The 26,027-nt window shown below is 41.8% G+C and overlaps 1 protein-coding gene across 1 annotated transcript in view; it reads right to left on the bottom strand.

Moving 5' to 3' along the window:
- The window catches only part of LOC124619782 (poly [ADP-ribose] polymerase tankyrase-1-like), an 88,593-nt gene that overhangs the window by 1,639 nt on the left and 60,927 nt on the right, over window positions 1-26,027 (bottom strand). The window contains exon 3 of the mRNA XM_047146370.1: window positions 18,695-18,787. Within this exon, the coding sequence (XP_047002326.1) occupies window positions 18,695-18,787 (93 nt within the window). The remainder of the gene's footprint in view (window positions 1-18,694; window positions 18,788-26,027) is intronic.

Genomic DNA, 26,027 nt, shown 5'->3' with positions numbered 1-26,027 from the left:
TGTCCAGTGACAATCTAGAAATCTCGTTTCTATGATAAAGAATAGTCCATAAGTCAGCGTATAAGGTACAGATGTATAGTAGTATCCTCTCATCAAAGTCCTCATACAGCTTTCATCAAAAATTCATAATCCATTTATCACAGTGACTAACGTTAAGCACGGGATATTACTGTTGAACTCTCATTGCCCCCCACTGACAGGAATTCTCAACAGTGATTATACCGGTCATCTGTGTGCAGCTATCCCTTCTGACACTTGCTAATGTAACACGCAAATCAAATCATGTCTTGAGATATTTAACACCTAAGAGTGCCATGTCCATAATATTATGTTGTCTCCAATGGTAGAAAGAATGCCATGTCCATAATATTATGGGCACAACATCTTTGTCTAAACAGCCACACCTGTGATATTATGGGAAGCACTCTACACTCAACTGTTAGCCCCTGTGATTAATATTAATGGTCCAGAAGATAAGAGAAGGCACGTAAATATGTCTAGTACAGCCAGTGCGGCTAACGACAATGTAGTTTGTCAGTCGAAACAGTCGAACTCGTCAGCTTAGTATAAGCCATTTACGGCTGCACCAAATGTCAGCTTGATTTTCATGGAAATTTGCACGTTGTTTACTCCAAGCAATAAGTCTGGCAATAGTCCATTCCATGACACATATTTTTCGCATTAATAAACAATCTCATTTTAGTGATCATTTTGTTGCTGAAGATATTTTTCTAAAGTGGGAGCAAAAAATTTCGGTCTAGTCATTCGTAAATTTCATGAAATACTCTTTTTGAACATGGAAAATTAGTGTTTTCAAAGAAGCTATTTGGTCCAAATATTTCTGATGTAACTATGACCTAATTTTTCTCCTGCCCCCTATACATGAAGCACTTGTTGGCGGATGTAGACTCCACAGATCAATGTATCTGCGTGATAATGAGCACACGTGTCTCCCCCCTCCCCTCCTCCCACACACACAGACACCCTTTCTGACTAAGTTCTTGTGGTGGCCATGTGTCTCAAGGCAAGAGGAAAACTCGCAGACTGTGATGATAAATTGGATTTTCAGACACTTGTCTAGAATATCATTCGAACTACAGCAAGTAAATTTTCGATTCCTGGACACACTGTATACCTCCAACTGCTTACACATATACTAAGGTACAACACGTCGTCACTGGCACATGACAGCATTACTACGGTCCTAGTAGGCGATACCTTCACTCTCACATCTCAAACTGCAAGTTTAATGTTGTGTTGACTAAAATGAATCAAATGCTTTACAGTCGAAAGGCAGTTAAGGGGAGAAACCACGTTATGAGGTTCAAAAAATCCGATTTTTTAATTACATAAATCTTTGGCTTAACTATTCAAGAACAAGCTGTCGAAATTTCAAAGCGAAATTCGCATTATTTTAGATTTTATGAGCATAGAACCGAGTGCACATTATTCCAATATATGAAGAGTTATCAAGGGATGAATTACTGGAGAGATGTTTAGGTGCCCACACACAAAATAATAATGAAAGTTTTAATTCCACTATTTAGCGATTAGCTTCTAATCACTTGCACTCCGGAATAAAAGCCGTTGAATTGGCATCGTATTTAGCAGCGGGCTTATTGAATGAAGGAAATTAGTCCCTTCTGATTGTCATAAACGAGGCAGGAATTGTAGTTGGCACGCAAAGCTTCAGTTATGCCGAATAAATGGATAACCAGGTCGTGAGCCGGCAGAATCGACGTAGTTCATTGGAATCGAAAGAAGCTCGGAAAGCACTGCTGCAAGCGCAAAACGAAGCCTATGAAGAAGAAGAAGAAGGATTACTATTTGGTGCTGGAATCGCAGATTAATCGGTAAGCAGTTTGCGTTATTGTTAACTTCCTAGAATTTCTAGTTTCCGAGAATTTATTTTTGAAACGCGTTTATCTCGAAATGACTTTTCACATTTGCATGCAGTCCAATTAAAAAAATGTAAAACCGATCACTATGAAAATTAATAGTATGATTCTTTATAAAATTAAGAATTATATGAATTAACTTGCGAGATGATACGACGATTTTATTAATTTTCATTATTTTCACCTGCACTGAGGTTCATATTCTTAGAAAATAAATTATTAATGTAAAACCAAAACCTTTTTGATTTTAGATGAAAATTGGGATAGCATGCAATTGGACAACTATACTCACAACCTTCAGCGAACATCACAGCGTAATTTGTTATTTTTGGCTGAAATTATTCAAGAAGTTTCCAAAAACTGTTCGAAATACGAATGAAACGATGTCAGAATTTGATTAAATTCTAATTAATTCTTCCTAACCAAAAAAAGAAAAAATCCCAAAAACTCAGTGTCAAACAGCCTCCTAATGTGGTTTCCCCCTTAAGAACAAAGTCATTTTCTTATTCTGCCAAGGGAGATATTACAGTTGATAAATCCAGTGTCCAGCTACATTTTCTACAAATATTTTATGCACATGACTCTGATTTGTACTGAAAATGATTCTGTACAAACAAACAAAATTACTAAGATCTCATATATTTTGTGAATTAAAAATAGTTGTTACTCTTGTGACAATTATACACGCAGCTTCATGATCTTTCCCTTGAATACTGAGATAGAAAATTAGAATTTCGAATGACTGTACAGTGGCCAACAGTCTGAAAGTAATTTTGATCCCGATATTGCTTTTCTAGGTGTGCCCATGGTGGAATTAGAGCACATTTGCAAGCCCCTGGTATATGCGACAGTTCACTTGGACTCACAGTTTAACATGGAATACTAGCAATGGTGCTATATCCTTTTAAAGCTTAGAGCTCTGGTAGAGGTGAAAGTCAGATGTGCAAATGAGGGTCAAATCCTGAAATGCGTGATCAGCCACTCTGGTATGGAGCAACCAAGGTGGTTCGTGTACATGGTGTCTACCACAGTTGTTGTTGTTGTAATAGTAATCAGCAGTAAACTAATTTGAATCACTAATGTTGTACGTCATTTCGTCATTTAGCCTGTCACATGGTCTCATTATCATTGTGTATTTTCTTAGACCAGTACTAATTAGCAGCTGGTTGTCCCATGATCACGTCCACTGCAAAAAACCACCTGCTCCAGTCCTACATGTACTGGAAGGCTGAGTTGCATATATATGTAATCCATTTGGTTTGGGTATGGGAGACACGTCAAACATTTACAGTACCTTAAAAGCACTTTTTACTCTAATAAATAACAATACACACATCAAAAAATGTTTTGCATCACCTAGGGTCCGAGAGTTCCGGAACCTGTATAGAAAATTGGAATAGAGACCGACAAAAACATCATTTCCGCCATTTTATTGCTCATGAAAACCACACATTACATGTTGTACCACCATACAGCGACACCTTCAGATATAGTGGACCAGATTTCTGTACACACTGGTACCTCGAATACCCAGTAGCACGTCCTCTTGCATTGATGCATGCCTATATTCGTCGTGGCATACCATCCACAAGTTTATCAAGGCACTTTTGGTCCAGGTTGTCTCACTCCTCAACGGCGATTCGGCGTTGATCCGTCTGAGCAGTTGGTGGGTCACGTCGTCCATAAGCAGCCCTTTTCAATTTAACCCAGGCATGTTCGATAGGGTTCATGTCTGCAGAACATGATGGCCACTATAGTCGAGCGATGTCGTTATCCTGAAGGTTATTCACAAGATGTGCACGATACGGGTGTGAATTGTCGTCCACGAAGACGAATGGCCGGCCAAGCGGTTCTAGGCGCTCAGTCCGGAACCGCGCGACTGTTACGGTCGCAGGTTCGAATCCTGCCTCGGGCATGGATGTGTGTGATGTCCTTAGGTTAGTTAGGTTTAAGTAGTTCTAAGTTCTAGGGGACTGATGACCACGGATGTTAAGTCCCATAGTGCTCAGAGCCATTTGAACCATTTTTTGAAGACGAATGCCTCGCCAACGTGCTGCCTATATGGTTGCACTATCGGTCGGAGGACGGCATTCACTTATCGTACAGCCATTACGGTGCCTTCCATGACCACCAGCGGCGTACGTAGGACCCACATAATGCCACTCCAAAACAGCAGGAACCTCCACCTCGCCGGAAAATGCGTATAAGGCGTTCAGCCTGACCGGGTTGCCATCCAAAAACGTCTCCAACGATTTTCTGGTTGAAGGCATAAGCGACATTCATCGGTGAAGAGAACCTGATGCCATTACTGAGCGGTCCATTCGGCATGTTGTTGGGCCCATCTGTACCGCGCTGCATGGTGTCGTGGCTGCAAACGTGGACCTCGCCATGGACGTCGGGAGTGAAGTTGCGCATCACGCAGCATATTGCGCACAGTTTGTGTCGTAACATGACGTCCTGTGGCTGCACGAAAAGCATTATTCAACATGGTGGCTTTGATGTCAGGGTTTCTCCGAGCCATAATCTAGAGGTAGCGGTCATCCACTGCAGTAGTAGCCTTTGGTCGGCCTGAGCGAGGCGTGTCATCGACAGTTTCTGTCTCTCTGTATCTCCTCCATCTCCGAACAACATCGCTTTGGTTCACTCCGAGACGCCTGGACACTTCCCTTGCTGAGAGCCCTTCCTGACACAAAGCACCAATGCAGATGCGATCGAATCGCGGTATTGACCGTCTAGGCATGGTTGAACTACAGACAACACGAGCCGTGTACCTCCTTCCTGGTGGAATGACTGGAACTGGTAGCTGTCGGACCCCCTCTGCCTAACAGGCGCTGCTCGTGCATGGTTGTTTACATCTTTGGGAGGGTTTAGTGACATCTCTGAATAGTCAAAGGGACTGTGTCTGTGATACAATATCAGCAGTCAACGTCTATCTTCAGGAATTCTGGGAATCGGGGTGATCCAAAACTTTTTTGATGTATGTATAACACTAAAATAATGTACACACTGGACTCGTATTCACGAGGACGATGGTTCAAATCTGCGTCCGCCCATCCTGATTTAGCTTTTCCGTGATTTCCCTTAATCGTTTCAGGCAAATGCTGGGTTGGTTCCTCTGAAAGGGTACAACCGACTTTCTTCCACATCCTTCCCTAATCTGATGGGACGGATGACCTCGCTGTTTGGCCCCCTCCCTCAAATCAACCAGCCAGCCAACCCACTAAAATGATATGCTTTGAGATATGGAACACATTGCATCCAGCTCAAATTTCCAGTTTGTCGTGACACGAATTCATACGTACGTCCGAGTAATAATAGTTCACTGTCAGCCTCGTAACTTCCTGTTAAGTGGACCTACATTCACCAGCATTAATTTGTTCCCTTGTAATTTATTATAAATTTATTGAGGTCCTTAAGTGTACAGTTTGAAACGGTGGGTGGGAGGTGTAAAATTTTCGTTGTTTCTTTCGTCAAGCAAATGACCAAAATATTTTCCTCCGAATAATTCATGTGTCACACAAAAAGACAATAATCTCATAAATATAGAGGGATGGCACTGTTAATGTAAATAATATAAATAACTTATGACATGGTTGTTAATGATTTACAGTGAAATATATTTCAAAAAGTTCTTTCTGTATTTTTAGTTTTTGCACTGTTGTTGTTGTTGTTGTGGTCTTCAGTCCTGAGACTGGTTTGCTGCAGCTCTCCATGCTACTCTATCCTGTGCAAGCTTCTTCATCTCCCAGTACCTACTGCAACCTACATCCTTCTGAATCTGCTTAGTGTATTCATCTCTTGGTCTCCCCCTACGATTTTTACCCTCCACACTGCCCTCCAATACTAAATTGGTGATCCCTTGATGCCTCAGAACATGTCCTACCAACCGATCCCTTCTACTGATCAAGATGTGCCACAAGCTTCTCTTCTCTGCTTTTGTTGATGTTCATCTTATATCCTCCCTTCAAGACACTGTCCATTCCGTTCAACTGCTCTTCCAAGTCCTTTGCTGTCTCTGGCAGAATTACAATGTCATCGGCGAACCTCAAAGTTTTTATTTCTTCTCCATGGATTTTAATACCTACTCCGAATTTTTCTTTTGTTTCCTTTACTGCTTGCTCAATATACAGATTGAATAACACCGGGGAGAGGCTACAACCCTGTCTTACTCCCTTCCCAACCACTGCTTCCCTTTCATGTCCCTCGACTCTTATAACTGCCATCTGGTTTCTGTACAAATTGTAAATAGCCTTTCGCTCCCTGTATTTTACCCCTGCCACCTTTAGAATTTGAAAGAGAGTATTCCAATCAACATTGTCAAAAGCTTTCTCTAAGTCTACAAATGCTAGAAACGTAAGTTTTTGCACTATGTTCGCCAAATTACCGAAAAAAAGAAAACCATACCTAATAATGGATTTAAAGTGGCTTATATACGATACTTTTCGTATTTCTGTGTAATGTATTTTCCATATCAGTGATGTTCACCTTGCAGATTTCGCTAAGCCCTTAACACTAAGTTTTTTTTCCTTTGTTCATTTCAATATGGTGTCGGGATTTGCTTTAATTTGGTAATTACCTCCAGGTACGTATGGATGGGTCTCTGTTGTTTGTAGCGTCAAGTACAAGTTGTTCTTGCAACTATGTCAGCATGACATGCCTACTTTAATGGTGATCAGTCCAGTTTGGTGGAAAGTTGTCTTGCTGTTCAATGTGCTTGTCGTTTACTATGCTGATTGAAGTTATTTTCATCGTCATCCAGTTTCATATGGCATTCTGTAGACTAGATGGCATTACAGGAATTGTGAACCTGCGCTTAATAGAATCCTGTATAGCTTCCCTCTGGCAGGGGAGTATTACCTCGTACCTGCTGACTTTGATTAATGCAGTCTGTAAGGAAATATTAATTTTTTCTTGGAAGTAACTGATTTCCATGTGTTACTGGTGAATAAACCTAGTTGTGGATTTATCTGTCCTCTGTTCATTGGGATATCTTTCTCAGGGGCCACAGTGTCATAAGATATTTGAATATACGGTAGTGTTTGTTTTGAATTGTTTCCTTGCTTCTTCTGATGTTCAGTGCTATTGATTGAGTACCACCCGTTATACATGAGCGTGCTGCAGTGCTCAGGCTGAGAAGATAGTGTTGAGGATGTTGGCACTCTCTATATTCTAACATAACTTTGAGTCTCTGTTCTTTTAACAAATGTGGTAGGTATTAGAAGAACTGCTTCTAAATAATTTTTTTGATGATATATTTTGGAGCATATCCTAGTTTTCATGCCATGCTCCTTTATTGTTGCCCGAATTTCATTAAGTTTATGCTCTTAATTAAACTACACATTTCGCGTCAGGTACGATATTATATCCCAGTTACATCTCTCTTCAGTTACGTGAATACAGGTTATGTCAGGTTATTGGTCGACACATCTAGTTCTGAGAGCTAGGAACTGCTACACCTCCTTTTCACTCCTGTCATTTGGACATACGTTCTTAATCTTTGTTTGGCTCCCTCTAACTCAACCACCTTGTTTATCACCAGAACCATCATCTTGCAGTTGATAACCTTGGGCATTTCAATGGGTGGTTCCATGTCAGTTGCATATATTGTTGCTGCCTGAAGGCATTCCTGTTGAAATACGCATTTTATTGATTATGGTGTTGTAAGTCGCCTTGCTAAACTTTTATAACCTCTCTGAGTTATGTAATCGATTGGCAGGTTTCTTTAGTTATTTATGCTTGACTCCATCAGCCCCTTAGTAAAGTGTCTAAGACACATCACTTTAGCTAAAAGTTCATGAGACAAACATGTGACATAGGTGTCAGTTACTCACCATAGCTTCTCATACAGGTTTCTTTAGTTATTTATGCTTGACTCCATCAGCCCCCTAGTAAAGTGTCTAAGACACATCAGTTTAGCTAAAAGTTCATGAGACAAACATGTGACATAGGTGCCAGTTACTCACTATAGCTTCTCATATAATTGCAAATGTACTCCAACAACGTTGCCTCTTTTTTTTAAAAAAATATGAGATCATTATCACTCAGAATTCTTGTTTGATTAAAGAAAGTAGTCCGCTGTCAGCTTTCGCGGTTATTACGCCTGTAGCGACAGAGTGCAACTGCTCTAGCCATCTGTGGAAGGTGTGGTAAACCGCCTAAAAATGTGTTGGATAGTTGGTTCCCGCGTCCTTCGCTGCATTCATCCGTTAACTGTCCCGTTGATGAACGCTTTGTCCTTTTATTTTCTTGTGTAGTGTGGGAAACCAAAGTTTACTCTTCACTGTAACAATTTCACGCTCATATCGGTCTTTATTGTAAAAAGTTGTTGCCTTACATTTGTTCTGTCACTTCTGTTTGCTGAATCCTCAAAAAACTATATTTTCATATTTTTTGTAGTTGAGGCCGATTCAACTTTGATAAGCCAGAGATCTGTATAGAATTTCATCCGAAGTGTTGTCAGGGGGATTTCCCCTAGTGTTTCTGCAGTCCTTTTGCATTATGAAATTAGAGTTATCCTATACAAATACGGTTCACCACCTTTTTCGTGTCACCCCCAGTGCCGACAGAATATGATTTTAAATGCAGAATTTTATGTGCCCATTCTGCACAGCTCTCACAGATTGGTTTTGTGCGATATTCATGTTATCGGTACGTATTAACAGGGACAGTGAAACACGAAGCACAACCAGCACTGCAGCGGTGTCAGGTCTCCCCTGGCCTGCGCTGACTGCTGCCGCCGTGCAGCGACGCCCCCCAGTCGCTGCTGGAGCACTCGCCACTCTTCGCGCTTTACTGTCCCTGCTCACAGGCACCGATAAAACAGATACTGCAGTAGGCCTAATGGCGTCCACTCTACCGGATCGGCATATGTAATTCCGATTTAAAAATAATTTTATTTGTGACAGGATACAAACTGATGCTTCCCATCGACATGCGTGTCACGTAAAAGGTGATTGTTTGGTCTGATCCCAGTTACACAACGCAAAAACTAAACTGCAAAAAATCTGCCGAAACACCAGATAATTTGTCTGACTCTTAGGTAGGGGACTCTCTCTCTCTCATATACAGGGTGAGTCGCGTAAGACGTAACACCCCCTTTATTCTGAAGCCGATTCCACGTATCGGCATGCGGTTTTCGGCGAATCATAGCGGACTATGGGGCACATACTTTGGTACATGCACAATAATCACAACGTTTATATTGACCAGTATAATGAGGCAAGTACATGTTTTTTAAATGGGACGCTATACTTTTTTTACCATCATTCGAACGCTCTGGAAAAGACGCGTATAGTGATGTAACGCATGTTGCTATTGTGATTCAAAATTTGCTTAAAAGAGGGCGGATGAGGATTTACCTACGTACCGTAGGCCGTGCATGCTACATTGAGCACGGCAACTCGGCCTGCGGGTCGCGCGAGGCGTGTTTACAGTCTGCAGCCGCTTCCGACCGCCTCGACCTTCAATCGTACAACATTTCCCAGCGTCTTTTAACCGAAGTTTGAATCACAATAGCAACATGCGTTACATCACTATACGCGTCTTTTCCAGAGCGTTAGAATGATGGTAAAAAAGTATAGAGTCCCATTTAAAAAACATATACTTGCCTCATTATCTCGGTCAATATAAACGTTGTGATTATTGTGCATGTACCAAAGTATGTGCCCCATAGTCCGCTATGAATCGCCGAAAACCGCATGCCGATACGTGCAATCGCCTCCAGAGTAAAGGGGGTTATGTCTTACGGGACTCTGTAATGAGCTGCAAGTACCTTGCACGTCCAATCCATCAATTACATTTTTTATCTCTATACAAAATTTTAACTTAGGTATTTGTCCCTCTCTGCCAATCACCCCAACAAGAGGACTGGAGCAGACAAATTAATTGTATATTGTCTAAAGAAATGGTTGCCCCTTTCTCAGTTTTCCCTCCTGGAGGGTGCAAAAATATTCATTAATTACAGATCTCGCAAGCGTGCCATACTCCTTTTTCACATTTTGTAACTTAATGTTTTACTGTTAACTCGTTCTCTAAATAAAACTGCTATTCCACCTACATTACACACTGTGTATCACTGAGTATTTAGTTTCATTTATTTGTTTTTACTTTTTCTAAGAAAATTAATCAAATTCTGAAGCGAAATGACACTCTTTCACGATTCGTATATCTATGATTGTATGCACTTCACGTCTATAGTACATATTGTATAATCTTCCATAGCTTCTGACCTTTTACTTAACATATCTTACTTGTCTAATAACCACTGCTAAAATGAGAGGAAAGTCTTCAAATATTTCCTCCTGCATATCGTTATTCTTGCCTCTTACTAACAACGTGTTTAGTTATACTATCTCAACACAATGGCCGGCCGGTGTGGCCGTGCGGTTCTAGGTGCTTCAGTCTGGAACCACGTGACCGCTACAGTCGCAGGTTCGAATCCTGCCTCGGGCATGATGTTAGTGATGTCCTTAGGTTAGTTAGGTTTAAGTAGTTCTAAGTTCTAGGAGACTGATGACCACAGATGTTAAGTCCCATAGGGCTCAGAGCCATTTGAACCATTTTTCAACACAATGTCTGATATCAAACTTCGTTGTTTTTTTCTCTCTCTCTCTCTCTCTCTTCACCAACAAACTTTTCGCTATCCTTTGTTAACAATTATCTAGGTTCGTTTTATTTTCTGATCTTACTCTTATTTCCTCCTCTGATCATCTCCATAAAGGTTTTTTCGCTTACAAGTTTTCGTCGCTCTTTATTTTGTTATTTTCATACTGTGAAGTTCTTCCGTTTTAAAACCGGAATCTTTTCTCATTCCAGTCCTATTGTTTCTTTCCCTGTCTTCTGTTCTTTTCTCTACTGAGGCTACATTAATTTCGATTTTAGTATCTGCTACATAATTACAAGGCCTATGCTGGACAGTACGTACACTTCCTTTAACACTAACGTTTCTGTTTCGGGGTGTAAATGTCACTGTGTCATCTTACACTGAAAAGTTTCTCTTTGTTGTAGACTGATCCTTAGTGTGTTCTTGTGTTCTTCCAGATATTTGCTTCTCTTTGGTTGTTTGCTTGTACCTCTCGTTGTGTCATATGGTTCATGTTATTTATATGCACCACAGCTGGCAAATTTCTGTTGGATTACATTCCTGTTCTATGTCTCCTAGGGTTATTCTTCAAGGTGCTTGAGTTTCTGTTGGACACCTACAATGCATCAGGGTTCTAAAAGTACAATGGGTTCACAGGTCATAGACATCCGCAAATTACCATCCGAGGTAATATATGTGTCGTTCGAATGTGGTTTGAAATCTCAGCAAGGAACTTCTGAACAAGAAGCAGAAACTCGTGCTAACTTCCGCGTGGCTCACTCTGAGGCAAAACGTGGAAAACCAGTTACTGGCAGCGAATTTCAGCAGCTGAACAAATGCGTACAAAAAAATTTAATGTATTTAAAAATATCAATCAGTCAGTAAACACTGTGGCTCGAAGAGTTAATGGAGTAAATGAGATTGCTGAAAATATAATAAGTCAATTGTTTGAGAAAACTCAATGCAGAGTGGTTCTGTTCGGCTCTGGATGAGTCAACAGATGTTTCAGATACTACAAAGTGGTTAATCGGTATTCGAGAGATCAAGAAAAATTGTGACGTGTATGAAGAGCTTCATAGCATTCATGGTGAGGCCACTTGAGAAGAAATTTTTACAAGACTAGAAAGTGCTGTTCAGAAAAACTATCTTCAATGAAAAACCTTATGATGTACCACAGTTGATGGTGGCAAAAAACACTTGTGAAAAAGTAAAGATGTCATGAGCCTCGTCTCAGAGGAGGTAGAAAACAATGGGGGATAGACATCATCATTCATAAATTACATCATTCATCAACAATCTTTGTGCGGAAAATGCTTGGATACATCAGAGGTTTTAAAACCGGTCATGTCAGCTGTTAACTATCTACGATCACACACTCTCAACCGTCGTCAATTCCGCTGATTTGTGGAAGAGATGGAAGAAAATTACTTGAAATACCATACAGCAGTAGGCAGGCTTAGCTGTGAAAAAGGTGTGACACGATTTTTTGAGCTACGAATAACAAATTAAATTTTGTTGAATGAAAGGAATCATCTTCTGGCTGAGTTACAAAGCAGTGGGTGGTCACGGAAATTTTCAAATGGTTGGTTCAAATGGCTCTGAGCACTATGGGACTTAACATCTGAGGTCATCGGTCCCCTAGACTTAGAACTATTTAAACCTAACTAAGCTAAGGACATCAACACACATCCTTGCCCGAGGCAGAATTCGAACCTGCGACCGTAGCAGCAGCGCGGTTCCGGACGGAAGTTTTAATTTCATGCAGATTTAAATAAACATTTGAACAACTTTAATTTAAAATCACAAGTAGAAGACTAGTTAATGCCTGATTTGTATGCTCATATTAAGTCCTTTCGATAAAAAAAGTTTTGTTTCAGTCTCAGTTGAAGAAAACATGCTTCAGGCGTTTTAATACATGCCGAACTTCCAGTCAGCAATCAGACACTCTATTACTGGTAGATTTCGCAACTGAAACATTGACTACTTTTAAGAATAAAATTTGTGTAGTTTTTCAGATTTTGATGCAATTGCAAACTATATCAAGATTTTTCAGAATCCTGTTAACGCCGGTATAAAATGTCTTACCCCAGACTCCAAATGGAAATATTTCATTTGCAATATAACGATTTTTATAAATAACCATATTTAATTCATAATTGCTGGAATTTTATAAGAGTCCTGATCAGTTGTTCGTAGCTCTTTTGCCACTTTTGGTACTACTTATATCCATGAAAAAAATTCTCTACAGTATGCTAGACAAAAAATAGTTAGAGATCTAAACTAACTGATGATCATTTGAAGTCGCTGCTGATTTTTTCCACTATTAACTTGATCTACACCTGCAAACAACTGTTTGGAAATTGCAGTTACCTAAATCTCATTAACCATAATTACAGTGCTTCATTTCATTATGAAAATTGCCTATGAATGTCTCTTAGGTATGGTAGATTTTCAGGAAACATGATGTGTATCTCATTAGTCATACATTAAAAACAAGTAACAATTTTATGTATTTTGTATAATTTATTTGCATTGTGAATTTTAATCTATAGAGTCTCACTTCGCTCAGTGATCATGATTCGTTCCCTAATCTTACTCTCAATTAACACTCGTTACGCGAAACACTTTTTACCACAGGAATCCGTGAATAATAGTCAATACGTTCCATTTCGAACTCAAAGCGTGTTTACAATACAGTAGGCCCTATTGTAATTTTTTTATTTATAGTACAGTACATCCTGTTGTACAAGAAAGCTGTCTAAGAATTTTTTTATGCCTATGCTTCAAAGTTTGTCGAAAAAGAGGGCCATAGCACTATTGGTAATGAAGTGTCACGCATAACTACTGCCTTATGGGCATTTTTAATCAATTCGTGTTAGTTAACGAGGACAAGTCGAAATTCGAAATCATAAACGGATACTGTAAGGGAAAGGGTTACGATGCGCCGGCGGAGAAAAGATCTTGCAGTACCGTTGCAGAGAACTTGAATTCTCGTCGCGGAAGCCCAAGCAGAAGTACAGGTGACAGAAATTATGGCGTGAGGCCCATTGCGATCAGCACTGCTGACTGAATAGGTAGAGCTTTGCTTTACGGAGCGGTAGTGTACAGGAAGACGTGTGACTTAAGTGTTCACTTATAGTGGCCAAAGGGACCGATTCAGGCCAGGAGATGGTTCTCGAAATAGTTATTGAGGACTGAAAAAAATAATGCTAAACAGACGCTTTATGAGAAACACCGTTCGTTAGGTGAGTAAATTTCTTACATTTTTCTTCTACTCGTTATGCGAATTACTGGTAATGGGAGGAGCACGATAAGCAAGGATCGACTGTTATAGAAATAAATCGCGGCGGGCCGAATGGCATGCACGTCTGACCCGTTACCGCTGGCCGGATTGATGCTGTTCGCGAGCTGGTGTTGGCCCGCGGGCCGTAGTTTGGAACGCCTGATATAAATAAACGATTTAGGACATCATATGCGTAATCCTCTTTGATTGTTTGCAGATGATGCTGTCATTTAGTCTAGTAAAATCATCAGAAGATCAAATCTACGCTACGATTTCCGTTCCCTGCTAGAGCACTGCTGTGTGGTATGGGATACTTAGCAGGTAGGACTGACAAATGACATCGAAAAATTCCTGAGGAGGCAGCTTGTCTTTTTTATTATGAAACAGGGAAGACAGTGTCACGGATATGATATGCCAGTTGGACTGACAATCATTGAAACAAAGGCCAGACATTTTCACGAAACTTAAATCGCGAACTTCCTGCTCTGAACGCGAAAATATTTTGATGATCCGTACCTAGATAGGAAAAATGATCATCGTAATAAGGTAGGAGCGATTAGAGCTCGGACGGGAAATTTTAAGTGGTCCTTTTCCTTCTGAGCTGTTCGGGAGTGAAACGATAGAGAAATAGTCTGAAGGCGGTTCGATGAACCCTCTGTCAGGCAGCTGAGGGTGAATTACAGGGTGACAATTATTGAACTATATAAAAAAACGTGAATTAGTCACAAACTAAGGCGTGCACACACTTTATTCAATTTGTAAACGTCACTACAGATATTTGGATTTAGGTCATGACATGTTTGATATGGCTGCCATCATCGGCGATGTGGCGCACACGAATAGAGAAATTCTGCATTACCCGCTGAAGTGTCGGAACATCGAAGCTGTCGATGACCTCCTGCATGGCTGTTTTCAGCTCAGCAGTGGTTTAGGAGTTATTACTGTACACCTTGTCTTTAATACAGCCCCACAAAAAGGAGTCAAATGTCTTCAGATCCGGAGAATATGGTGGCCAATCGATGCCCATGCCAGCGGCCTCTGGGTATCTCAGGGCCAGGATGCGCTCCCCAAAGTGCTCCTCCAAGGACATCACTCCCCTGCTCCGATGGGATCGAGATCTGTCTTGCATGAACCACATCTTGTCGAAATCATGGTATTCAACAGACCCGCCGGCACCTTTCAAGTACTGACTGTAAGTCGCTGTCTCTCTATATTGCAATCAGCAATAAACTGTGTAATGGTGAATGGGGTAGAATTGAGAGACAATTGCACTATATTATTAGGAAGCGTATATTGGCAACGCCTAATAGACAGACGGAGGAATTTGACAATTTGCAACCTAATCAGACAATCCACCATTTAGACGCTTCCCACATGGTTATCAATGTTTCGAACGTTTGGTATCAGACGACGAGAGACCTGTGGTTACCAAGGGCGGAAATTTTGCCACTAGTTCGTGAGTTGTGCCCACGGAGAAAATAACAGTGTAGAAGCACATATTCGTAGTGTGGACTCGGTTGCAGCTGACAAAATCCGTATAGAAGCTGTAAGAGTATTGTCTCGCGCAAAGCCGCCAAAAAAAATCACTTAACCGTGTGTGAGAGGAATGCTATAAAACGCCTTAATGAGGGTGAGAGCATTATCATTCTTCCCGCTGACAAGAGAAGTGCGACGGTAGTTTTGAACGTGACCGACTATCATAGTAAGATTAGCGACTTATTAGATCGGTACGCACACAGCAAACTGAGTAAAGACCCCACTGACGAAGTTCCTAGAACTTTACTCGGATAATAAAAATGTCCTCTGCTGAAGAGAGCTTTCAAAAAACTCTGTTCAGTTTAGTTGCACTACCACCACGACTTTATTAGTTGCCGAATGTTCACAAAGAGCATGTTCTTCTAAGGCCTATATTTAGCCCTAGTGGTTCGTCCACTTATTCTAGAGCCAAGTTCTTGACAACATTATTACGACCTGTGAGGGCTGATCAGACTCCTATATGAAGAATTCAGCATAAGTTATCACTAAATTAAACGTCATAGTGGTCCAGCCAGAGAGCATTAGTTAGTTTTGATATGGTACAGCTACCTGCTATGGTTCCGCTCTATGAAGTGTTGAAACAGCTGAATCAGATTTTTCCTCCTGATATTGCTGTTCACATATTGCCACACAACCATGTATTTCAAATGGAACGATGAGCTCTGTAAACAGAAGTATGGCGTGGCTATGGGGAAAAGTTATACCGAAAGTCGGTATGGAAAAATTCGAGGAGCAGGCCTCGGAAACTGCCAACAAAAAACTGAATATCTGGTTCGACTACGTAGACGATACGTTTCTTTTGTGGAGACTTTGGCAGAGAGGAAATACGTCGTTTTCACAAGCAAGTCAGCGAGATTAATCATAAGACTCAGTTTACCAAGGAGGTGGAGGCAATCGGAAGACTAAATTTTCTTGATGCGATATTTTTCAAAAAAGAAGATGGTAGTTCCGGCCACACATTTTATAGAAATATCACACATACAGACCGTTACCTGCACCAGGATTCGAACTACCGTCCAGAACAAAAGCGAGGCATCATAGAAACGCAGGCGGATAGAGCAAGGAATATCTGCGAACCAGAGCTGCTTGACGTGGAATTAAACCATCTAGTCAATGCGTTGCTCAAGAAAGGTTATTCGTCCGATGTGGTAAGATAGAGCATTATACAGACATGTAAAAATCATAGCAATGCACATGCCTTTGTGAAATCGAAAGTTTTCGTACCTTTCGTTCAGGAAGCTACTGACCCCATAGGAAAAATGTTGAAACAAAGGAACATCGCGGTAATCTACAAACCCACCTGGAAGATTGGATCACATAAAATTGGCCAAGGGTGCTCGAAACCGCTGGAAACTGCAGAAATTAGTAGGGTTCCGTGTGGGGAGGTGTACGTAGGTATTACAAAAAGAACGATAAAAAAATACTCCAAGACCACAGAGTAGCTGCTGCGGAACATGCTTTGCAGCCAGGACACCACCACATTCATTTTGATAGGAGTCAAGTCCCGGCAGCCCCAAGCAGATATCATGAAAGGCTATACAGAGGTGCCATAGAGACTGTAAAACACGCCAGGACTTTCAGTGGAAAGGAGGAGCGCATGAAATTGAACGACATCTGCATCTTGGTGATGAAGAAAATGTGTACCAGTCTTCCACCATGGGGTGACAGCAACAGCGGACGACGGCAGTCGACAATGGCCAATTTCACCCGTGTATTCAAAGCATGTTACGTCACGCCCCTGCGTGGAAGCATGTCTAAACGGAATTTTGATGCAATCATTATCCATCCGGCCACAACTTAATAGTCCGGAATATTTCATTGTTTGTGAACAAGTGCACCGTGTCTGACTTTAACATGAACTACATTGGAAATGAAGTCATGCTGTGAACTTGTCAATTCACCGTCAGCTGATGAGATTATTCGCAAAGCCAAATATCGACGTCCACCCCAAACTTGATGTCCAAAAAAGACAAATGGGTTTAGGATTGATTTGTGACGAATCTAAAAGCTGTAATCAGGACACCAAGGAAACGCAGCGAGCTGCAGGTTTACAACTGGTGACTCACGCAACGAAGCACATGTCGTCACTCAGTCACGGCCACAACAGGACTGGCAGGGTTACCGGCTTACGGTGACCGGGCGTCTTAATCATTAGACCAGCTGAGCATGCCTATAGACCTCACACCATATTCCATTACTGCCGGTGATTCAAGGAATTCGCGACAGAAGGAAGCGCAGCACCGTTCGTAAATTTTAATCCGTTTATTGCAGCTCGATTTCAGCTACTGTGCACCTATCTCAGTGCACTATATCCAAGACAGTTTAACTGATATTTTTCATCTGTAATGTCAAGTCGTGTCATGTGCTATTATATTTATGATGAGTGGTCATGGCTTTGATATAAAGCACTGAAGATAGCTCGACAGTAGCGGAAATCGATCTGCAATATCCATATTAAAATTTACGACCGACGCTGCTCTTCCTCCTATGGTAGATCTCATTAATACATTCGTGAAGACAGTGTTTCTGATGGGAAAAAAACCTGACTGCAGGAATGTTTTCTGAACACAGTCACCAGGTAAGCCATATCTTACATCGACTGCTTCCGCAGTAATGTTGTTGAGACGTACCGTGTGCCAGAACGTATGTTCCTAATGTTTAGAACGCAAAGGTGGAAATATCATCGACAATAGGAGTTTGATATAGGCCTGAACATGTGATGCAGTAGCTTAATGTTCAGGCAACTGCATTTCATAAACAGGAAATCTGCATTCGAGTCACAGTTGGTCGCAAATTTTCTATGGTTATTACACGTGGAAGTGTCCAAAAAAAGCCATTTAAAGAAAAATTTAGAAAATTCATCATATTTACACACACACACACCAAAACGTGTCATATTCTTATTCGACTGCTGGGTATTATTTAGTTAGTCTTATCCTAATTATAATTCCTTCATTTCACCATCATTTATTCTCACGACACTGGTGTGGTAGAGATGCAGTGCATCGCAGTAACTTTCCACGTCCGTTCGTTCCACGATTAATTTGGAAGATATAAAACCATCACTGAAAGCAGAAATCGCACACAGCAGACCAGTACATTTACTGTGCTTGGAAAAGAATTTTGTTTTTAGCACGTTTGTGTTCCGAACAGAAAATATCATCGACTTAGCGCAAGGAAGGCTGTAGAAAATCACTCTGATCCACGTCCGCTGTTACGTCAAAATTTAGCACACCAAAACTTTATGAAATAAATTGCTTTTTTCTGGCAGCTAAAACCGCTAATTCATCATAAAATTTGATACTGATTTTCACTTTTTTGTATAACACTTTGTTAATGCCTATGTAAGTGGTAGTATAAATGTGGTAACCGAGCACGTCTGCTGACGCAACTCACCGGTAGTACGAGACGGCAGCGTCGAACAGCGGAGGAGTGGCGGAGGCAGCCGTGGGCGGCGCAGCTGCGGCAGCGGCGTGGGTGGCTGGCGCGCTGCACACAGAGACCAAAGGGGGCTGCTCACTGAACACTGTACTGCTGACGTAATTGTCTACGAACAGGCAACACAACACACACTGCCGACAAGAACACTCCGTCAATTAACATGAATGGCTTACCAGTGAACCTGTCAGATTCTACACTGCTTCTCCTTCATTCCTTATAGGCGTGTCTTAGCGGACCACTCGACAGACAGCACAAAACAAAGTACAACAATGGTAAGCATAAGGGATAAAAGAATTATTAGACTCACTGGAGAGTTATTGGACATGACAGCTTAAATACATCACTATAGCAATAACCGGACAGAAATGAGAAGCGCAGTAATCAGACTGTCTCCGAGCTTCAGATACACTGTTTTGATCAGATGGTTTTGAAAGTGTTTGCTGCTTTTGTCTGAGAACTTCGTTATAAGGTGCATAGCTAATACGCGGGGTCGGAGGTTTCCAACTTAGCAGGGAACGTAATTCAGAAAAGGCAGCATTGCAGAAAGGCGATGATTCGTACAAGAATCGAGCTAAGACTGCAGGAAATTTAACTGTCCTTATATATATTACTACACATATTTGAATCTTGTCTACGAAGTAGCGTCGACACACATGCGCATACAACTACTCTCGCTCAACAGGTGAACATTACACAACTTCCTGCTGTAATGTTGAATGAGAGTGTGGGAAAGATCAGTGTAGAGAAACACCGTAAATATATTAAAACCTGACACATGCTGAGAGGTTGACACTCCAGCAAAATTAAAATTTTCATTTTATTAGTGTATTCAGTGTAATTATAATGCAAGATTCGGAAATGGAATAGCAGCTGCAGAATGGAGGAGTGGTTGTTAATTACAATAATGACAAAGAGTGCATAGGGCACTGGGCAAACTGCATTTCTGTAAACAGTCATGAAATTATTATTCCATTAAGGAAGTGATTAGAGTCAGCTGGCTGTGCCTTTTGCCAGACAAAAGATTTGGAATTTAATATTTAGCAGCCGAACTTCAGTGAGCTAGCTCTCTCTCTATCTCTCTCTCTCTCTCTCTCTCTCTGTGTGTGTGTGTGTGTGTGTGTGTGTGTGTGTGTGTGTGTGTGTGCGTGTGTGTTCTTAGGGTACAAATGCACATGGTGGTGAAAGAGTGTTGGTGATATGCACCTTTACTGCTGAATTCAGAAAGCGAGTCAGTGTGCGTTTGTGTTTACAGAAATCTATACAAGGCTGACAACTGAGAATTGAAATGCAAGACTGTGTACGTCCATCTTTACAGAGATAGTGGCGGGTCTCAGCTGTTCGGCACAGGATGTCAAAGCAACCACCTTTCAGCCGTCTAGCTTCCAAACCCATTTTATTTGACTACCTGTTTCGGCGATTTGCTATGCCATCTTGAGGCCCCTGACCGACGTGTAGGAAGATTTCACCTCGGTTCTGGTCAAAATAGGGGCCAGAAATACTGGTATCATTAGATTTCTCCTTGCTATAGCGATCTCTTAATCGCTGTTTTGACCAAAATAGGGGCCAGAAATACTGTTATCATTAGATTTCAGCTTGCTATAGCGATCTCTTAACCGCCGGCCGGAGTAGCCGAGCGGTTCTACGCGCTCCAGTCCGGAATCGCGCGACTGCTACGGTCGCAGGTTCGAATTCTTCCTCGGGCATGGATGTGTGTAATGTCCTTAGGTTAGTTAGGTTTAAGTAGTTCTAAGTTCTAGGGGACTGATGACCTCAGATGTTAAGTCCTATAGTGCTCAGAGCCATTTGAACCATTTGATCTCTTAATCGTTGTTTTGACCAGAACCGAGGTGGAATCTTCCTACACGTCGGTAGAGGCCCGAAGACGGCATAGCAAATCGCCGAAACTCGCAGCCAAATAAAATAAGTTTGGAAACTAGACGGCTGAAAGGTGGTTGATTTAACATCCCGAATTGCAAGAGACTAGGTTTAAGAAATAATAGTTATTAGTAAAAGGAGGTCTCAGGACTGAAGACCACAACAACAACAACAATAAAAGGATATTAGGTTCTGCTGGGACCGGTGTGCTGCTTCATGTTGGAAACATCCCGGTACCGCCAGACGGCTGCTCGTGACGTCATACATAGCAGGCGGGGCGCAAGAGTCTGTGTAACAGTGTGGCGTGCCACGGAGCTCCATCCACGGCGAAGTTCAGTGACCGTCGGACTTGGTAACTAGGGAGATCTTACTCAGAACCGAATATTGACACACAAGCATAATGACATAATTTGTGATTGGGAGATTACGAACCTACTGGCGCCTGTAACTACGTAATAGTAGTCATTTCACAAGAAAAGAGGGGTGGAAGGCGGGCTCCCTCCGAAACGAGTGAAAGGATGGCGACAAGAAGAAGAAAGTCTCGCACGTGGCCGTCGTGGATTTGTGAACCTACGAACATTAACAGAGACGAAAAAAAATAAAAAAATTCAAAACACGTGCGCAACGTGCGACGTTTCATGCAAGTAAACAAGACGGAATAATCAGTCACACGATATCCGCTGCGTGTAAAATTCACGGAAAATACCTGTGTATAAATACTTGGTGCTAATCCGCAAACTCCAATTACAACTGCACTGGTAAAAACGGACATCGATAAGCTGATACAGTGTGTTCAATTAGGATACAAGGAACAGTAAGAATCACACTAAGGTTTCAGCTGAATGTGATTCATTATATTATACAGCAGAATATCAATATTTACCAGTGAAAACTATAATTTTCGACATTCAACAACAATTTAACCGCAGTACCAAGAATCAATGACGTGTTTCCCACATTACAAACAACCGGTAACGAGTTGATTCGTCGACAATGTCACACGTTGTAACCGGTTCACATCAACGGATTTCTAAATATGAATCAAGCGATACTTCATTACGTTTTCAACTTGCCGAATTAAAGCTACGAAGAGTCGCTGAGAACGGGTACATCAGCTGTCCGCTTCAGCACGCAGCATCGTGACCACGCGGCAGAGTGCACGCATTCCAGCCCTCCACGTTGACACACCGCGGCAGCGCGGCGCGTCGTTTAAGGGAGCACATCTCTAGCTAGTACTAACGGCCAGGTCCAAAACGAGATATGTTTATTTGTTTGTATAATTATAAATGCTGCACTGAACGTATTCGGTGTATAACTGGCAATCAGTGACACCTCTGATCTCTAAAGTTCTATTAAAGTCAAGGTCATACCTGTGATTCTTCAACTTCTCCCGGCGTATTCCTTGCTCGAACAATCCACGGGTGTACTGGCGGTCCATAGTGTCCAACGGGCACAATATTTCGGCGATCAGACACGTCGCCATCGTCAGGTCCGCTGACGAACTGAGCTCCTGAGGGCGGGCGGCCCTCCTAAACCCCCTCCCCCCGCGAGGCGTTTTCTCCGCGGTCCGCGCCCTCGCCCGCGCGTCGGCGGTCGCTGAGACGCTGGCCGCGGCGTCTGTGGTGGTGTCGGTGTAACTGCCTCGCCCGCCCTGGTCGCTCGTTCGTTTTCTTTGCGGAGCCTCTTTTTAATTAGACTCAGTGCTCGTTCCCATGCCTTGCTGAGGTTATAGCCGCAATCTCGGTTCTTGAGTCTATCCCTGGTACGAATTCCGATAGCCTCTCTAACGACGCTGTCCCAGTATTTAGATGTCTGTGCCAAGACCCTGATATATTGGTTGTTCATTTCGTGATTTTCGGACAAACAATGCTCAGCGACAGCCGACTTGTTGGGGTACATAAGTCGAGTGTCACTCTGATGTTCTCGGCAACGATCTTCGATGGTGCGCACTGTCTGTCCAATGTAAGTCTTCCCACACTCACAGGGAATCTGGTACATGCCGGCCTTCCGCAAAGCGAGATCGTCTTTGACACTTCCCAATAATGCTCGTGTTTTATTGGACGGGCAAAAGTTCCTACTCGGTGTTTCCTCAGTATTCGTCCTATTTTCCCCGACAGTGCGCCAGTATACAGTATATAGGCGGTGGCTATGCAGTACATTGGGTATGCTAAGGGTAGATGATTTCAAATCTTTTATTGATTTTGAAAGAGAATTCAGTCCTAAATACTAGAGTGCGGAAGCACAAAAGGAACATCGCTTCAAATTACTAGGGTCGAAACCATATAATAGTAATGAATGGACGGGATGCAGAGATTTCGCTGAATGTCAGCTAATTGAAGCCAAATACCTCGATAATCCAATTCCTGAGGAGCACTTGTTAGAAGTTATTATAAGCAGCCTACCATGGATAGCACGAGATAAATTTTCAGGGACAGACTGGAGAAAAGTTAACAGCCTTTCATCCTTTCAAAATATTTGGAACAGCTAGATACAATACAAAGGCAATCACAGCGTTGCGACAATAATCGTACAAACACGATTAAGGACAACAGACAAGGCCAAACTAATAGTCAATTTACGGGACAAGCATAATACAGAAACGAATATAATAACAAACATAACAGTAGATCAAGATGCTGGTGCAGAGATGGTAATCGAGAATTTCAAAACAACACGCAGATGGAAAACCGATACGCTTCGGAAGAGAGGCTTGATCTTCGGAAGCTGTCTGCAAGCGAGCCGGTATCACAGCACTCCCATTTGATTAGATGTGATGAATGTAATATGATGATGAATGATTCAGTAGCTGAGAATCTATGTATAATTAAAAATTACATCTGACCGAAGCTACGCGGCACAACAGATGAGGTACCAGTAGATGTCATTATGGATGTAAGCAGTGAAATATGTTTGGTGGACTACGTGTTTTTAATGATCTTTTCATTGACGAGCGAAAACATTATGACCACCTGCTTAATAGCTTGTTTTCCCGTCTTTGGAACGAAACATATTACTGATTCTGCGTATCAGGGATCTGACTGTTGGCAGGTTTATGAAGGTATGTGGCATTAGATGTCGACGTACAGGTCATATAATTCGTGTAAATAACGCGCCGCTGATTTTTGTACGCGGTGATGGCGACTTTATGGGTTCCATAGTATTTACATCAGGCCAACTTGGTCGCCAAAGCTTCAACATGAGCTCACTAATGCTCCTCAGATCACTGTAGCACGGCTGTACCTCTGAGATGCGGACTATTATACTGCTAAAAGATGACGTCACCGTCGAGAAAGACATCAAGCATGAAGGGATGTAGGTGGTTCACAGCCGTCAGTGTGTGTTCTATTACTGTCATAGGTCCGTGGTAAGCGCAGGAGAATGTCTCCCCTAACATAATACTGCTCCCACCGGCCTGTGCCCGTAGTGCGCTGCACGATTTGAGCCGCCGTTCACCTCGATGATGCCCTTTTCGGAGCCGACCGTCGACCTGGTGTAGCAAAATTGTGATTCACCCAAAGAGCCGACACGTTTCCATTGATCGACGGTCGAATCCCGACAGTCTCGTGCCCACTGCAATCGTAACTGACCGTGTCATCGGGTCAATATGTGGACAAGTATGAGTGGCCTGCTGTGGAGCTCCATTTTCAACAATGTACGATGAACGGTGCGCTCTGAAAAATTTCTGCTTGCACCAGAATTGTGCTCTTTCAACAGAGATGCTACATATCACCATCTATCCTACTTCACAGAATAGACAATCCCCTTAACCCTACCTTCTGTAAAGAGTCGTGGACGTCCAACCATTTGCTGCCTAATCACTGTCCTTCTACCTGTTTCTGTAGGTGCTCACGACAGCAGTACGTGGACATTCGACCACCTTCGCCATTTTCGAGATACTCATTTACAGGCTCAGCGTAATAACAATCTGCTCTTTGTCAAAGTCGCTTATCTCAATGAATTTTCCAATTTGTAGCTCATAACTTAAATAGGGTGATCCCCCGTTTGTGCCTGCTCCGCTTACATAGTTTTGTTACCACGTCACGTGTCCGCAACGCCATCAGGCACCATCCAGCGTCGCGGTGAGCAGTGGACATAATGTTTTGGCTTATCAGTGTTATTTGATACATGTATTCCCGAAGTTGCCGGTCACCAGACCGGGGAGAATTAGAGGAAAAAATAGTGAATCGTTAAAGACAGAAATATTAATTAATTTTCCTATTTGCACATATAAGCTTAGTTACCCAATGTCCCTTTATCTGATTTACGTCTCTGACCTTCTGAGAACAGATTCCAGAGATATTTTACACTTTTGTACAGGATCTGTAACTTTTCCATAGGTCACAATCAGCAACTAGTATCGTTACGATTCGATTCCACACCAACTAGTCACAACAGTGTAATACTTACAACAGAAACTGCTATTGATCAAAGAGAGAGACACAGGGGCCCTACATATATGTCAAACAATAACGGTGGAAGATATGTACCAGTAATAAAGAGACATTTTGGTTGGAACCGCGAACGATTAAAGATTTCAAATGCACACTACAGATAAAACCCAATGACCTGTTCTTTGAGAGACCGTACAAGACGCCACTAACATTAAAGGGTATGGTACGCCATGAAATTAATAGGATGATAGATTTGGATATAATAGAAATATAAATTGTTGTTATCCACTGGTTGCTGTTAAGAAACAATATGGAACAGTCAATCTAGTGCTTAAGAAAAAACACTAAACAGAGTGATACAACCAGAAAGAGACAGACCGTTCATAACTAAAGAGCTGTTGACAGTATTTGCAGGGGTGAAGTACATTAGTACTATGGATTTAACATTTGGATACTGGCAAATTAAACTACATGCGAGGTCATGCGAATACATAACATTTCTGTGTGAGGATAGAGCTTATCAATTCTGGGTTCTGCCGTTACGATTGAACGTCTCAATGTTGCTCTTACTAAGGTAATTGGAGACGATCTGAAATACAAGATCATGGTATATATAGTCGACATAGTAATAACATCACAAACCTGGGACTATCGCATATCAGCATTGGGTAAACTAATATCTCAATTATATTTCCAGGGAATTACTCTGAAACTGTCTAAATGTCCTTAAATTTTTAGGACATGTGATTGGTAGGGAAGGAAGAAGACGGCAGCCACATAAGTTAGACACAATTAGTAAATGTCTGCAGGAATCAAACAATAAACGACTGTGAACATATTTAGGGATGGAAAGATCTTACAGAAAGTTTTTGAAATATCAGTCTTAAATGCACTGCATATGGCAAAATTACTGAAACAACATTCAGTGTGGTGATGGACACAAGAATGCACAACCCAGGTCGTAGTTATGAGTGACAGTTAGTTTCAGCCGACCATTTCATCTCATAACGGCTGATTCAAAT

Source organism: Schistocerca americana, chromosome 6 (genome assembly GCF_021461395.2).
Source record: "Schistocerca americana isolate TAMUIC-IGC-003095 chromosome 6, iqSchAmer2.1, whole genome shotgun sequence".
In the NCBI taxonomy this organism is placed as follows: domain Eukaryota; kingdom Metazoa; phylum Arthropoda; class Insecta; order Orthoptera; family Acrididae; genus Schistocerca; species Schistocerca americana.
Note: the sequence above shows the minus strand (reverse complement) of the source record. Positions and strands in the feature narration are given on the sequence as shown.